The sequence below is a fragment of the Vespa mandarinia genome, chromosome 20 (genome assembly GCF_050613455.1).
Source record: "Vespa mandarinia isolate Hongniang chromosome 20, ASM5061345v1, whole genome shotgun sequence".
NCBI classification, from domain to species: domain Eukaryota; kingdom Metazoa; phylum Arthropoda; class Insecta; order Hymenoptera; family Vespidae; genus Vespa; species Vespa mandarinia.
The window spans coordinates 1,784,516-1,802,466 of NC_140829.1; the positions used below are offsets into that span (position 1 = coordinate 1,784,516).

Genomic DNA, 17,951 nt, shown 5'->3' on the forward strand with positions numbered 1-17,951 from the left:
AAAATTATATATACATGTATATATATGTATATATATATATATATATATATTATATTATTTCGTTAGATAAATAGCCAAGATTTCTATGTCCTCTATGAAAAAAAAAATAATTTTGAATAAATACATAATTGTTTTAAGGTGCAATTATAATAACTATTCCATGATTTAGAGTAATTTGTAAATATCATCTGTAACGGGACTTAAAATTGTTTTTTAAAAGAGTTTATCTAATAATAGAACTTGTCTAAACGTTCAGTGTTACAGGAAACACTTTGATAGTCAATAAATTAGAAAAATTTTCTAATGATAGAAAATAACATATCGAACACATAAAGATACCAAATTGCAAATGGACAATTAGGAAACATTATTTTAGAAATCTAATTATAAATAGCAACTCGGTTGTAATTTAGATGGTTACGATTGGTATATACATTACTTATCAGAAATTCAATGTAGAGTAGTATAATGTAACAAAGGGAACGCGGTATGAGACAGATAGAGAGAAAGAGAAAGAGAGGATATCTATTCCTTCTTCGATATTTTTGCGATGTTGCAATGATACCGTTCAAATATACATACAATTGCAATAATCTCCGGCAGATTATCTAAAACTACATTAAACATAGTCGTTGAAACGCGACAGGCAGCATTAGAAAGTCGAAATGATATTCCAGCGAACTGATAAAATCCGACCGTATATGTTAAACGACAATCATATAGTTTAGAAACTTCAGTTATCGGTAATACTTGATAATATAACGCTTACTTAGGACTCGATATGATATAATATTTAATATGTCTACTCTGTCTGTTCGATCGATCCTGTATTCTCTCGATATAGAATATTATTATTTCATTGTTATTATTTAACTGTTTTACGATCTACATTCCCTTTCCCCTTCATTCTCCCATTCATACCTTGCACGTCATTTTATCTCGAAAAGAGTAGTATCATCGAACAACAGGAAAACAGAAAATCATTCGCTTCAATGATGTTACCTTCTATAATCTAGTTACTGTGCATTATTTCCTGTTGTCGTCGTTCATGATGTTGGATAATCAATACGGTTGATAATGTACAATTGTCGAATCCCATTGGTGTTTCTATCCATCTCAGTTCTATCGATACAATATCCATTTGTTTCAAAAAATTCTCAACAATTATATATCTCAATACAGGTTAAAAATACTTACTATTCAATAGTTCGGTGTACAACATTTTTGTGTATAATGAATATGATCCAATGTTCGCTTCTATTCTCGTGTCTTCCTTGTTGGATCGGTTTTCCGCATGTAATGACGCGCTATCTCTTTGTCCATTACGAGACAATAATATTTAATACATGTCTCTACAATCTACATGGTCTCGTCGTTCACTATTGTTACTAAACATATCTTGGGATTAATTGTCATCATTGATTATTAATATCAATCTGTTCTGAGATTATCTCATTAACAATTCATTTGATCTACTCACGATTACAATATCGTCCTGTATGTCATCCTCTCGTAAGGGATGATGACCTATAAGATCAAAGGGATGACTTGATACGTCATCGGAACTACGGATAGATCTTCAATTCTCCTTTACTCCCAATTATAGTTCCAACAGTTATAATACAGTTATAATACATATCCATATCCAGTTAATTTTATGAAACTTTAGATATGTACGTCAGTCCTATTTCATCGTCGTTGTTAATCCTGTATTTAGTATTACGCATAAGTTTCCTAGATCGATCATAATTGATCTGATTATAGTTTGACTTGTTCGAACTATATATCTCTGCTATTGTAGTTCTTTCTACAAAGTTATTATCCTCGACGTTCTCTTTCTCCAATCTTAATAAATAATAAATAACAATTTGCTTTATTGCATTCAAAAATGTAACATTACTTTATAATTTTGTACACTTATTATCTTATTTACAGTTGTATCACGTAATTGTCGTTAACAGTCCTGCTTTTCATCAATTTATCATGATATGGTCGGTTAGTGTGGTTAATGATCAGCACTTTTTTTTTAAAGTCTGCTAGCAGTTGACTGGTAGAGATAGGTTTTGCATATCTTGAAAGATGTCCCAAATAATCGTGGAATTGTATGTTTCTTAGTCCCAAAACTAATCTCCATTCGACTGTTTCCTTATCCGGCATGGTTGCTTTTGTGCCTTTGGCTAGTTTACCGTAGTAAATACTCTCTGCCGCGTTCTATCCTATCTTCCTATTGTATTCTCGTGCAACTAATCGTTACCATGGAGAAAGACGGGCAATCACATCTTCGTTTTGCCAGACTTCTCTCCAATTCGCTAATTAATAATGCTTCAAAATCTTCTCTAACGATACAAAATCGTTTAACCGTGTGGCGTATACAGAATCATAAATGATCTATTTTTTTTATTTTTTTCGATTAATCGAAATTATTCTTTATTTTTCTTCGATTTATCTCTCAACCTCGAGATCCGAATAAATCCGATTTGAACGTCGGTAATATTTCATTGGTACCTTTAATATATTAATCCTACGTTTTTACGTTATTCGCACATTTCTGCGAATAAAAATGATAACAAACGTCATATTTATTTATCGTTTACTCACTTTCATTTGATCCCAATCATTATTTTTTTTTATCCCTCGACATTTCGTCATTGTCTAATCTCATTATTGGTTGTATTCTTTATCTTCGTTGTTACTATTCTCAACAAGAGTATCTTCATAATGACTATCTTTATCTTTTAATCTTGTTGACATGTGTTCTTTGTTCCTAGAAATTTTTGTTTTTTTTTTTTTTCCTTTTTTTTTCTTTATTTGGTTTACTCTTCTTTCATCCTGGTGTGTCCGAAAGTTGTTGGAATCCTTTAGATCCTTTAGAGAGATCTTTTAATCTTCGTATTTTCGTAACGATTATTTTTTTGATTATGCTCGATCTATTTTTTGTCATTGGTCAGAGAGAATATACCGAGTCAAATAAAAGTACCGATAATTCAACTATCTTAACTGTGATTACGATGTTCCTTGTAATCTATATACATATATATATATATATTATATTATATATATTATATAATCTATAAATACATATATATTATATTATATATTATATTATAAAATTTTCATACGTACCAATCACACCAAAGAGAATATCTTCTTTCGTTTTGATATTTCACTTCTTATGTAATTTGTTAAATCTTCATATGAAGATTATTGATAAGAATAAAATATAACAATGAATTATTAGATATATATATATATATATATATATATATATATAAAATATAATATATAAATAAAAGGTATATATATATATAAAATATAATATATAAATAAAAGATATATATATATAAAATATAATATATAAAAATATATATATATTAATATTACTTTTTATTAAAGACTAAACGTGTTTACTTTGTGATTGTCTGATCACGACTGACTTCAGTTATGGCGGGGATAGATTATATATATTTGGTTGTAGAGGTGTCGCTATCTTCGATCTTTGTAGTTCCCCGCGTTAATTTGATCGTTACAAATATAGATATTAAACAAACGGGAAGGACGTTAAATACGTTGAAAAAGAACTTACGTCATCATTTTTTTTTTAGGGAGGGGAGGAAATTTATATTCCACTCTACCATCTCATTATCATAATTATTATTATAATTATTATTATAATTATTATTATAATACAATATATCATTATTATTATTATTATTATTATTATTATTATTGTTATTATAATTATTATTATTATTATTTTTACTATTTTCATCATCAGTATTAGTATTATTTAACGAAATTAAATTCCGTACAATCATATACACATAGAAACGTTGAATATAAATTACCCCACCTATCCTAAATCCTACTCTATGAATCTTTACGATTGGTCAGAATTTTTGCTCCCGCCCCTCCCTTCCACCCGCTCATCATCACTCATTTTTTTCAAATTTTTGAAATACGGAGAAGAAATACTTTAAAATCTATTCTATCGGACACGTAAGAAATCGGTTTTTCAATCATTTATAAACATCATAAATAGAATATTTTAATAAATATAATATAACAATTGAATAATTTAATGAAAATTAATATTTCATATATAAAAGTCGATTATAAAATATCTAGATCGCATGGCTTGATACTTGTTATTATAGAAAATATATATATTCAAACGGAAATTTTGTATTTTTTGTTCGGTGTAAAGTTTCAAGGATATTACAAAGATTTACTTTATTATATAGAAATCTATTGTTTAGAAATCTATTTTTAGATTTTCCTATTGTATAGAAATTTATTATTAGAAACTATTTTTGTTTTTATTTTTTATAATATACTGAGAAATAATTTGAAGAAAGTATTTCCGTATATATCTTTGTTCATTTATAAGTTATAATTTATAAATTGATTTATTTTTCTTATGGCTATTTATTTTTTTCCGCCATAATGGTCATGTCCCTTCTTTCCATACATACTATAATGATCGTAATTTCGTAATTGGCAGATACGATGAGGCAGCATATTCTATCTGAAGAAAAGAAAAAAAAAAAAAAGAGAAACAAAAAGAAAAGAAAAAAGATCTAACTTTTATCTGAAATATTTTCATATTCAATCAAAATTTTTCGATATATTTAACGAAATATTTCGCAATTTTTGAAGAAATTACGAAAAATAGAAAACATTTTAATTTCTTCAAAATCCAAAAGCATTACTTAAGATCGTAAATTTCTTTATTATTAGATTTATTTATTTATAACGTTCTAATCGCATTCTAACATTTATATTTACATCACACACATCCTATGAAAAGAAGTAAAAAATAATAATTAATTATTTAGTTGAACATTTCGTGTGTTATATATAATACATATATAATACATAATATAACAGTACAATAAAACATAATTTTAAAAATTAAATTCATCAGATTTAAATAAACATATTTGATCTCCTTTACTTCTCTTCCATCAAAACAATTCGATTGACATTTAATCGACATTTATTTATTAACAAATTTCAAAATCGTAAAAATATTTTGTTAATTAAGCGAACAGCTTAATAAATATTGTAAATCATCAGAATTGGATTTCTCGTAAAACAGAATACAACGAAGCATATTAATGTTAGGTATATTAAAAATTGAGTTAGAGCAGTGCTCGAAAAAGTGAGAGAGCAATACAGGAAGAAAATTATAGCTTTCAAAGAAGGAGACACGTCATTGTCATCGATCAACTGCGCACAGTTGTCGACTAAAGGTCAATATGGCCATACCGCTTATCAAGGGACACTTACAAAGACACCTTCTAAATATTAAATACTCCTTTTCTATAATAAAGCACTTAGGTACAAAGATATATGTATACTCATATAACTGACGAGGGTTTATATAGAAAAAAAAAAAAAAAAAAAAAAAAAAAAATATAGAAGGAACACGGGGGAATATCAATGAAAGAGAAAATTGAAAAAGTGTTAGTAATTTTGTTTAATATTTATTATTACAGAATTCTTTAACTCAACGATTCAATCTAAATAAATCAAAAGTTTTTTTTTCCGAGAAATTGTCTATCGATAATGTATAAACCTATTGACCAAACAGACCTGACATCATTCGTTCAAGTACTTATCTTTACCGTTAACTCAAAAATTTTGACGCATATTTTACGTCACTGAAACGTTTTTACTGATCATATATACGTTACATATACGAACAATACGAACAGACTTTTGGAAAACTATTGTTATATACTATATCTAGATTTTGATTATCCGTAAGTTAATCTTAGCCACTTCTATTTCTAACAAATTCCAAAAATTCTTTTCCAAAACCTTCGAAAAATGTAATTTTAAATTTCGATTTTCTGAATCTTTCGATTCGCTGAGTTTAATATACTGATAGTTGAAGTATTGAATGTTAGAGAGGAGAAAAAGTCAATTGATTCTACCTGAATTCAATAATTATATTATCAATGCTTGGAACTGCATGAGGAAGAAGGAAAAAAAATTATCATTCATAACTTTGTTCAATTCAAATATTTCAATATCTAAAATTATATCTAGTAACTAACTACAATTTATATATGTATTTGGAAATATTATAATTACAAAGTGTGATATATAAATTTAATAATATTTTTTTATAAAAAATTCGAGCGAACAAAAACTGCGTACATTTTGAAAAGTTATGAAAAAGTTTATTCCTTAGGCGGACCTTTGCTAAAAAAAAAAAAAAAAAAAAAAAAAAAATTACAGCATTTAATTGATACTATAATTCAATTAAAATCCAGAAAAATTAACTGAAGTGATCAAAATAATTGTAATGTAAGTTTATATTAGGATGATACTGATTTTCAAACATCTAATTTTCTTTTTCTCTTACTATATGTTATATTACTATATATCATAGTTCACTACACTATCCACGCTATTATTATTATTATTATTATTATTATTATAATATGATAATTAATTCGTTTATAATCATCATTATAATCATCAATGTCATTATTATTATAATTGTAAAATTACTGCATCTCGTACAATAGTACATCCAGACGTACAATCAAACGCATATAATCCCTATCCCAACTTGTTCTAAATCTTAAATCATACTACTCCAGTTAAGACAACGCAATCAATAATTGATCAGAATCCTTTAATATAAATTTTCTTTATCCATAATTTTATTATTCCATTTGTTAATGTATTAAAATAATAATTGTTATTATTATCATTCTCATGATTATCGTTAAACAAAAATTACGTACATATGCAAAATTGCATTTTGTACGAACGCGTCCACACTAATACACATACATAATATTACTTCAACTCAACTATGGCTAAATCTTAAATCTCATTATTACCACCATCGCTATAAAACCAACTATTGGACAAAATTCTTCCACCATCTTTTAACCCTTCATTTTCCCAAATCTTTGAGTTACAAAGAGGAAACATTCAGAGTCTATCGTCAAAATTCAAAAAATCTTTTTCAAATGTAGAACGTTTCTACGTTCGAATTAAATGAAAAATGTAAAAGTTTCTACTCAAGTGCAAATGTCTGTTTGCATTTTCATTTTTGGGAAATATTTCTTATTGTCGCAAAACTTAAAACTCATTCTCTTCGTTAAAAAATAATCCGTCGATTTCAAGGTAACATTGAAAATCGTAAGCAGAGCTCTTAACTGCTATCGGACGCGTCCACAGGTGGCGGATAGTGGAATGTCTTCTAGTTATAGGAGGTAACTGCATATGCAGTCGCGGACCAAGAGCGGCAGTTTACTGGACGTGGTACGATGTCCTTGGGTAAGACATTAACAACAAATACCACAAATGTCCATAGGTATACTGTGACATGGCGAATCGTGCCGCCATCAAATAAGCACTTGACCCATTTCGGATAATACGAAATTGTTTTTTAAATTCCCGTTAAAAAAGAGAAGATCATTATTTTCGTATAAAAGAACAAAAGGAAATAAATCGAAGCATTTTTTTAAAAATCATTTTCAATAAAAAAAAAAATTATATTTCCGTCATATTCTCGTTTTATAAGTTTTTGATCGTTCGAATAATTATACGAGAAATTTACCAAGCAAATATTCATGTAATTAAATATCAGCTTATGAAGATGATGCTTATGGAAATTGGAATATATGAAAATATGAAAATTGTGAGCATTAGTTCAGAGATAATCGTGATTAATAAAAATAAAAACAATTGATATTTATTATGAAAAATAACAAAAGAATAATAATATACAACATATACAGAATGTTGATCTTTTCGAATGCGGAAATATTACAACTCTTCTTTGGCCAAAGACTACTAACTCATTCGCTTATTTTTTTTCAGATTCTTTCATACACTTTGCCCTCTTTTATTCCTCTTTCTCTCTTTCTCTCTCTCTCTCTCTCTTTCCCAATATCTCACCTCCTCTTTTCTTTCTATAAACATACGCACTTCGAAAAAAACAAATCAGGCTCTGTCGATCAATTTGTCTCTTACACAACTACTCAAAACTAAAAATTTTCATTTCTTTGTTCAATTACCAATCGGCTTACCTCACACACACATACACACACACATACACACACACACACACATACACAATTAGTTAGCTCTGGAACTTTCCATTTTTCCGTTCAATCGAAATATCTCACATAACACACACACACACACACACACAGTGAACTCTGAAACCTTTTATTTCAGCCATTCTGACATTTTTGGTCATTCTCGATCAACGATGATTATACAATAGAAAACAAATCTTACTTTGAAATTTGAAATTTTCAATATAAGGCTTACCGACAATAAAACTAAGGTATTATATATATATATATATATATAAAATGAATAGTTTTCTAAAAAAATACTTTACTCTAAATACAAAAATAAAATGTACAGAAAGATAATACGATTAAATTAAGACCTAGAGATTTTTCTTTCGCCTCGGCTATGATCAAATATATCCTTTCATCTGATTCGAGCTTACTATGCGCATATACAGTATTTGAATTATTTAAAACCCGTCAATATCTTCGATGACATATCGATCGATATCCAACACTTTCTTAACTTCATACGATGTATTTAGGGATCCATTTTTCATACACCCATACGGTAGCATTTATGTTCTTTATTATCATTATATCTTTGACACAATACGAGATGACTTTTTTATTATAATAATGTTCGTTCGAACATGCTTTGCTTTTACTATTTTTCCAAAGCTTTTTCTCGTATAGATATTAAACCTTAATTTTCATCGTTGTATTACTCATTCACACGCTAAATACCTACAACAATGAACACATGATCGAACATTTCGATCTTTGAGAAATCTTTAAACGATTCAGAGGTAAGCCTCAATCACTTATGATACGTCTCGATTGGAAAAAGATCGATTGCTCGTATTTTAAAAATATTCGAATTAATTTTTGATTCATACTCAAAGTCGTACAGATGTTTAATTCGCTCTGTCTCGCTGAGTCGAAATATACGGATTAGTCTAATCTAGTTTAATTTTCATTCTTTCATTTCTTTCTAGGTTAATTTTCATTGGTTTATCGAAATAATCTATATTTAATAACTCATTATGGGAACAATCAATTTCATTCTCTGAAATCTCAGAATTGGCTCTCATGACCTAAATAATTTTTCTTTTCTTTACGGATGGATTTGACGAAAAATCCCTCCTGAACAAAATGATGCGAATTATGGTATTATCCGGTACGACACGAAATTTCATCCTCATTTCGATTTCGAAAATGCTGATATCAATCTTGAAATATCCTAAAACCCGCACCTTGGAATCATTGATCCCACAGAAATCGTGACCTTTTCCTACGGCCGACAATTTTACATTCTTCGGTACATAGCTTTGTCCGATCATACGTATTGGTGATCCGGGATCAACTATCACGTTGAACACATACCTACAGCTGTCGTCATTCTCATCGACCGCAGTAAATGCTATGTATATCTTGTATGGCCGATGAAACGTTGCTTGTACCAAATTTGTCGAATTTAAAGGAGAAGCAGAGACAGAGATCGATGTCGAAGACGACGCAAAAAACTTCCCTTTTTTCGGGTAATCCTTGATATGATGATCGACGGATCAGGAAAATAATAACAAACTCCTTTTAATGGCCTCGAGTTTCGGCATTATGGAAAATTATGGCCAACCTCCTCGCAATTATAATACCTTCTGGTTACGTGTTCCAAGGTCGTTCCTGTTCTCGATATTCCCATCTTAACATCTGATATCTTTATGTCCTTCGAAGTATGATCAAACGACTTCCTAGGGTACAGATTGATTTTTCCAAACGCTTCAACCAACTCAAATTGTGACACTCGTGTCTGATCCTAGAGATGCACATTCGGCTTCTCATCGATAAGATAATAGATTATTTTATCTTCAGATATCAAGGCACAGTTCGCGAGTACAATTTTCTCGTGATAATAATTGCTGAACGTTTCATTCATATATCCTCGTGTCTCAAATTCCTTCCTCAGAGGTAGTTTACTATGGCAATAATCATACATCATTCTCATACGTTGAAGAAGATTTTCGACACTCAAACTGACATGTTTCGATTTTGAATGGAATCAGTTGAAAGCTTGCTCCTTTAATCTCTGCATTATCATCATCTTCGTAATGTGGTCGTCTAAATTGTATGAACTTCGTTCAAGGTTTAACTATTGTTCTCATTTCCAGAATGAATTATCAAGCCCGTCGAACTCTCACAACAATTCATTAACACCCTCTATGTTAACATTCGCCGTCACGTTACTCATCCTTCCAATATCTTCAACACTAGTAGTGTAAGTCGATAACATCGTTTGTTCCCTTTTCATCAATTGCAATTCTCTGTAAAGTAGGTATCTCTTACTTTTTACGAATTTAAGCTTCCTGAAAATCTAATCACTCTCGACCGACGCAGATCTTCTGGTATGTTCGACGTCATGAGCTTAGGATTGCCACTAACAACGACACCATTCTCTTGAACAGATGAATCATCTAATTCGTTTTTTTTTTTTTTTTTACGAGATACATCTAAATCATCAGTCTATCAATTAGTCCGCTTTTGTTTCTGGTCGTGGCTAAATTTCTCGTGCACTTTAATTGCATCCTTTAATTTCGCACATAACAAATATTGTAGAAATTTTTTCACGCAACGGACAGAGGGTTTTCGTCCAAATCGAATAAAATTTTACAAAAAACACACTGAATCGCGTATTTACTTTGATAATGGCCCTTCTAAAAATCTGTGAGTATTTATCGTGTATAAATGTTATTGAGTATTAAGATAGCCGAGATTAATAAAAATACAAACAATTGATATCTATTACGAAAAATAACAAAAGAATAAAAATTAAATACATAAACAGAATGTTGGTCTTGTTTGGACATGGAAATACTATGATTCTTTTTTTGACCAGAAACTATTAACACACTCGCTTATTTTCTTAAGACTCTCTCATACACTTCCTCTTTCGTCTAATATCTCAGCATCACTTTTCTTTCCATAACTATACGCACCTTGAAAAAAACAAATCACCTTCTATCGACCCATCTGTCTTGTACTTCTATTTCTTTGTTCAATTTTTACCAATCGGCTTATCACACACACACACACACACACATACACATATATAGCAAGCCCTGGGGAATCTTCCAGCAACAAATTTGCAAAATGTAGATGTACTGAAAATGCTCGTACAATTCATATCGAGTTCGATTACTATTCAGAGAGATTATTTCTTTGTGAAGATTAATTTATTCTGATTTTCGAAGCTATTATACCTCTGCAATGATAATAAATAAAATAGAAATCGTGAATATACAAAATTGCCTGATTGAATGTAATTTCGAGAAAAAAAAAAAGAAAAAAGAAAAGATCAAAACAAAATAATAAATGTAAAGCGTATGTATGTGTATTTTTAATAGTATAAATTTACGTTAAAACATCATATGCATTTATGAAGTAATGTATGTAATGTTTAATAAATATATACCTGAAAATACGTATTTAATGAAAAGTGTACATATTACATAAAGAAAAATCCATTTATGAATATCGTCTATTGTATAAGGTAAATAAAAAAAAAAAGAAAGGAATTCGTCGGAAACCATCTGGAAGAGTCGAGCAAACGATAGAAAAAAAAAAACAAAAAAAGAAAAAAAACAACAACAACAACAAAAAAAAACAAAAAAGAAAACCTATCAAAGCCCTATCAGTGAATGATTATTTATAAATCAATATACAGAATAGACATTTTTCGTTAAATGCTAAAGTAATATAAATTCGAACGAGTTTCGTTCGAGTTATTATCGTAGCATTGAAAACAAAAAAGGATAATGAAACTGAAAAAAAGAAAGGAAAAAGAAGAAAATAAAAAGAGGAGAACAAAAATAAAAAAAAAAAAAGAAAAAGAAACAAAAAAAAGGAAAAGATTGAGTCTTCGTTCATATGTTAATTTATTTTCGAGTGATTGCTCTATTCGCAATTGACCTATCTAGGAAACTTTCGGTTCAAGTTTTCTTCATTAGCATACTCGCACTTCTACGCACTAACAAACTTCAAACTCAATCTTAAGTGAAAGGTTCCGTCTTCTACTTTCCAAGTTCTAAAAGAAAGTTTGTCATCAACGAATGTTAGATCCTCGCTCTCTCTCTCTCTCTCTCTCTCTCTCTCTCTCTCTCTCAATAGAAGATTTGTTGTTCATCTTCTTCTTTTTCTTCATCAAGCATTCCTATTCCCCATTGACACGAAAGTATAAGGACATCTACGTTAAGGGATTGAGAAATTTGGAGACCTTTGTACTAACACAATCATAGATGATTTGATATTTGAAGTTTGACCTTTTTAATCTTAAAATTAAGACTAAAAAAGACTTCAATAGCAGCAACTAAGTACTATACAAATGCGTCAAACTTTTTATCTTATCCTAATTAAAAGTTTTCGTTAGGATAAGAGAAGTCTTGCTTGATTAGCTTTATTGACTGAACGTCGAATGACTAGCTTCAAGGAATTAAAAAAAAAAAAAAAAAAAAAAAGGGAAGGAGAGAAACAAGAAATAGAAAAAGAAATCACGGAATCAACCAACAACCACAAATATGAAAATAAAATCATTTTTTTGATCTTTTATTTAGAAAGAAAGTGAAAGTCGCAAATATGCGAAATGATAATATAGAGAATATGATTAACAAGGAGAAAACTTCGGAACCACATACAAAGTTTGCCTAGACCGGGATTCAAACCCAGGAATTTTTCTTTTTTTTTTTTCAAAACAAACGCCCTATCATCGATCTACGAAGATCTATGCTGAAATGTATTTATGAAGAAATTTTTTTCTCAACGACAGAAGATATTTTCTACATTTATTATTATTACAAGATGAAATAATCTTTCTCCTTCTTCTCTATAAATAATGAAATTTGATCAAAAAATAATCCATTGATTTCAAATAGACATTGACAATCGTAAAGTAGTATACCCGACGCAACGTGATATCCTTGCGTATGATATTGACAACATATACTACAAATGTCTATAGATAACTTTTAAATATCAATGCAAACTGTCATAGATCTAAACGATCATCAGAACAAAGGATCAAACGTTTCGAACGAATCTATCCTAACACACTTTCGACCAATAAGAATATTCTTTTCCCGTTTCTCGGGACTTTTTATTTAAACTCCTTTCTTTTTATTTCCCTTTTCTAATTCGTTAATGTCTTCGTGGATGATTCAAGAGAAATCTACGGACAATTTCATCAAACCATTCACACTCATCGATAAATCAATCAAGTCTCACCAATATCAATGATTATGCCTGGAATCGAAGGAATTCAGCACAATTTAAATGGCAGCAACACAACTAATTACATGTCATACATACACAAGAGTGTATTCATAACAATTAGTTCAACAAATATATTGTGATAATTTCAATTTGCGCAGTATTTATTATCGCGCATCTATGTCACAAATTCAACGAGATTCTTTAAAAGATCGCGCGTTCTCCCATTAATTTGTGGAAATGGAGCGAACAGTATTTTGCTGAAGGCAATCAACGATATCGTAACCTAGTGCCCCGTCGCTTTTATTCATCATGAACAGTGAGTCTATAATTCTGACGATTCGAAAGAGACGGGTTAAGATTCTTCGTGCAAATCGACTATCATCATTGTTCCGCTGCGAGACTCGTATCAGGAAACGTTCTTGTGATTACACCCCTTACGACGTAACGTTCACAATGAGAAAAGAAAGAAGATATGTTATATATCTTCTTCTCCCCTTCTCTAAGTATTCTTGATGGGAAATCCTTGATACAGGACAATGGTTACTCATAAATTCTTCTGCATCATGGGGGAACTAGAAGAATATGATGTTTATCATAACCATAGAGAGATTTTGAAATTTATATATGTGACACATCACGTGGAATGAAAGCCCACTCATTTAACTTAACGCGAAATTGTTTTACACTTATTTCATAACCTTAATTAAAACTCTCATTATGGTAAGAACTCTTATCTGACGAGTCTTATTGTCTAACCTGGAATAACGAATTTCAAGGAATAATAATTGGACGAAGGAATAAAAATCCATAAAAATTGAAATTCAATGAACCAACGGACTACAAATGGAAGTAAAGTTATTTTTTCGCCTTTCATCGGGAAAGAAAGTAAAGTTGCAAATGTACAAGAGGATGTAGAAAATTCCTTTAGAAGTAGAAAACTTTGGAACCTGACAAGAAAGTTTGTCTAGAACGAAATTCGAACCTGCTATCTTTCTTTTTTTCCGAAACAAATGTCCATCATCGAATCTACGAAAATCTGAAATCTATAAATGAACAAGTTTTGTTTTTAGTAATAGAAGATATATACTGTATTTTGATTTTTGCAAAATGTTTGTTATTACCATAAGACAGAACACACTTTTTTCTTCCTCCTTCATAAATTATGAAACTTTATCAAAAAATAATCCGTCGATTTCAAGCTGACATTGAAAATCGTAAGCAGAGCTCTTAACTGCTATCGGACGCGTCCACAGGTGGCGGATGGTGGAACGCCTCCTAATTATAGGAGGTAACTGCATATGCAGTCGCGGACCAAGAGCGGCAGTCTACTGGACGTGGTACGATGTCCTTGGGTAAGACATTAACAACAAATACCACAAATGTCCATAGGTATACTGTGACATGGCGAATCGTGCCGCCATCAAATAAGCACTTGACCCATTTCGGATAATACGAAATTGTTTTTTAAATTCCCGTTAAAAAAGAGAAGATCATTATTTTCGTATAAAAGGACAAAAGGAAATAAATCGAAGCATTTTTTTAAAAATCATTTTCAATAAAAAAAAAAATTATATTTCCGTCATATTCTCGTTTTATAAGTTTTTGATCGTTCGAATAATTATACGAGAAATTTACCAAGCAAATATTCATGTAATTAAATATCAACTTTCGAAGAAGATGGATTTGAAAATTGGGATATTTGAAAATATGGAAATTCTAAAATGCAGATATGCTCGAAAAGGCTCATAGAATACATATTCGATTTCGATTATTGTTCAGAGATATTGTCCCTTGTGAAGATTAATTTATTCTGGTTTTCCAAGCTATTATACCTTTGCTATGATAATAAATAAAATAAAAATCTTGAATATACAAGATTGCCTGATTGAATGTAATTTCGAGAAAGAAAAAAAAAAAAAAGAAAAGAAAAGAAAAAATCAAAACAAAATAATAAATGTGAAGCATATGTATGTACTTTCAAAAGTATAAATTTATATAAAAACATTACATACACTTAATGAAGTGTCTATAAGTAATGTATGTAATGTTTAATAAGTACATATCTGGAAATATGTACTTAATGAAAAGTGAAAGTACTACATAAAGAAAGATCCATTTGTGAATATCGTCTGTTGAATAAGTAAACAAAAAGGAAAAGAAAATCCATTGGAAATAATTTTGGAAGAATCGAGCAAAAAATAGAGAAAAAACGAAAAAAAAAAAAAAGAGAAAAAAAAACACAACAAAAAAAGAAAACAAAAAAGAAATCCTATCAAAGTCCATTCAGTGAATGATTATTTATAAATGAATATACGGAATAAACTTATTTCATTAAATGCTAAAGCAATTTAAATTCGTTCGAGTGGTGTATCGTAGCAATGAAAAAAAAAAGAAGAAAGAAAGAAAAAAGAAGAAATTAAACTGAAAAAAAAGGAAAAAAAACGAAAGAAGAAGAGGAAAACAGAAACCAAAAAAAAAAAAAAAAGAAAAGAAAGAAAGAAAGAAAAAATTGGATCTTCGTTTGATTGTTAATTTAATTTATTTTCGGACACCTAACTGTTCCATTCATAACTGAGCTACCTTGAGGAGGATACTTTCGGCTGAAGTCTTCTTCATCGGCATATTCTCGCACTTCTAAATCCGACATAAAGTCAATTTGAGATGAAAGGGATCCATCTTCAAACTTTCCAAATTTTAAGGAAGGAGATTTGTCCCGTTCATTAGCAGCGAACGGACCACCCCCCTCTCTCTCTCTCTCTCTCTCTCTGTCCGTCTTTCAATAAGGAAAGGAATAAGAAAGAGAAACTGTTGTTCGTCTTCCTCCCACCTCCTGTAAGCATTCCTCTATTAACCCTTGACACGGTGATATGAGAATTGAGTTGACTGTATCAATGAGTGAGAAAACTTTTTGATGATAGAGATCAAAGGATTATATCACAGTCCTTTAAGTTGTTTGAGATTTTAAGCGTAACTCATTTAATTCTTAAAATCAAAACTGAAAGGAAGATATCACATATAAATAAACAAATAATATTTTAGTATATTATAGAAATGCGATAAAACATTTCTTATCCTAATTAAAGCTTTCATTCGGACAAGAAAACAAAAAAAAAAAAAACCAGGTCTGATTTATTAGACTTTATCGATTAGCATGGAAATGGATTAGTTTTTTGAGGAATTTATAAAACTGAAATAAAGGAAGAAAAGGGACAGAAAGAAAGGAAAATCAGAAAGAAAGGAGAGGGGAAGAAAAAAGTCCATCCAACTAATCCAAACACAAACCACAAAATATGGAAATAATCCATTTTTTTTTTTTTTTGTTGACCTTTTATTTAGAAAGGAAAGGTGAAAATACAAGATGATAATAAATATAGAGAAGAATAATACGTCTGAGAAGAGAAAAGATAAGAGAAAAAATTCAAAGAGCTGACACAACAAAGTTTTTGCCTAGACTGAAGGAAGAGGGGGGGGGGAGGGTGGGATTCAAACCTGGGATGATCTTTCGCTTTTCGAAAACAAACATTCTATCATCGAACTATGAAGATCTATATATCAAAATTTATATATAAATCGTCCTTATGTACAATACAATTGCCTAATGCGCACATTAAATTTTATACAATTATATCGAAATATTGTTTCTTCTGTTATCAAAATTTAACGTAATAATACATATATTGTATTATTGCAATGATAAATCTTTAAATGACGTTAAATTGATATGTATAATTTAATCGCTGTAACGCGAGTATGAATCCTTACGAATCAATTCCCGCGCCATTTACAAACAGTTACGAAAGAACTTCCGAAGAAATTCGTAAACATAGATAAAAAAAAATATTGTAAAAGCATAATAATCAGTGCACGAATGATATATCAAGAATGATCTATCAGGAAACACGTTACGTTAATTTCTTTCATTTATTTTTCTAATATGTCCTTACCTATACACGAATTGTATAAATCGTTAGTTTCTTTTTTCTTCGTTTTCTAATATTGTTAAAAATGTCCGATAAAAATTATATCTTAAAATTTTGTGACGTGATTTGCCTAAAATAATAATTGAACAAAAAAAAATGTCTATTAGTTTAACGTTTATCTTTAACAGATAAAACATGTGTAAGATATGTATATCATTTTTTTAATTGAAAGGACTACAAACAAAAGTTTTCTTTTTCGTAAAATATCCAAAAAAAAAGTATGTGGTCGAAATAAAAAATAATACTTATATGTTTGTACATATATATATTATTATTATTATTATATATTATTATTATTATTATTATTATTATTATTTATTATTATTATATATATAATAATAATAATAATAAATATATATATATATATATGTATATAATCTATAAATGCAATCTACTGTTTAATTAATTTAAATATCTTCAACTTTACTACATATTTCATTTTTTAATATTATTAAAAACGACTGATATATTTAAAAATCTTATCTCATATAATTTTCCTAAAAGAATAAAAAACAAAAGAAATACAGATAATTTAATATGTCTATAAATATTACAGAAATTTATTCAAATAAAATATATATAATATACTTATATATATTTTTTGTTTTTAAAAACATAATAAACATATATCAAAATCTATAAATTTCTCTCCGTAAAATGT

At 29.2% G+C, this 17,951-nt stretch overlaps 2 protein-coding genes across 6 annotated transcripts in view; both read right to left on the minus strand.

Annotated features, from left to right (window-relative positions):
• The window catches only part of LOC118447407 (zwei Ig domain protein zig-8-like), a 187,546-nt gene that overhangs the window by 106,904 nt on the left and 62,691 nt on the right, over positions 1 to 17,951 (minus strand). The gene's annotated exons all lie outside the window — the stretch shown is intronic.
• On the minus strand, positions 72 to 3,471 carry LOC118447408 (uncharacterized). 4 transcript variants are annotated; one of them, XM_085663116.1, is made up of 6 exons: positions 3,382 to 3,471; positions 3,124 to 3,188; positions 1,934 to 3,022; positions 1,481 to 1,845; positions 1,198 to 1,388; positions 72 to 1,122 (listed from the first exon to the last, which is right to left on the minus strand). In XM_085663116.1, exons 3-4 carry the CDS (start codon positions 2,155 to 2,157, stop codon positions 1,656 to 1,658), a joined length of 414 nt encoding a protein of 137 aa, XP_085519242.1. In that variant the 5' UTR covers positions 2,158 to 3,022; positions 3,124 to 3,188; positions 3,382 to 3,471; the 3' UTR covers positions 72 to 1,122; positions 1,198 to 1,388; positions 1,481 to 1,655. The 4 variants fall into 4 exon arrangements, with proteins under 4 accessions (XP_085519242.1, XP_085519239.1, XP_085519240.1 ...); XM_085663113.1 differs by having other exon boundaries at positions 1,198 to 1,398; XM_085663114.1 differs by having other exon boundaries at positions 1,198 to 1,398; positions 3,409 to 3,427.

Excerpts from the sequence above, each read along its gene's own strand:
- LOC118447408 (XM_085663116.1), bottom strand. The coding sequence starts at position 2,157 with ATGCCGGATAAGGAAACAGTCGAATGGAGATTAGTTTTGGGACTAAGA. Across the intron at positions 1,846-1,933 it reads GACAATTACGTGATACAACT|ATTGGAGAAAGAGAACGTCG; the intron begins GTAAATAAGATA and ends TTATTTATTAAG.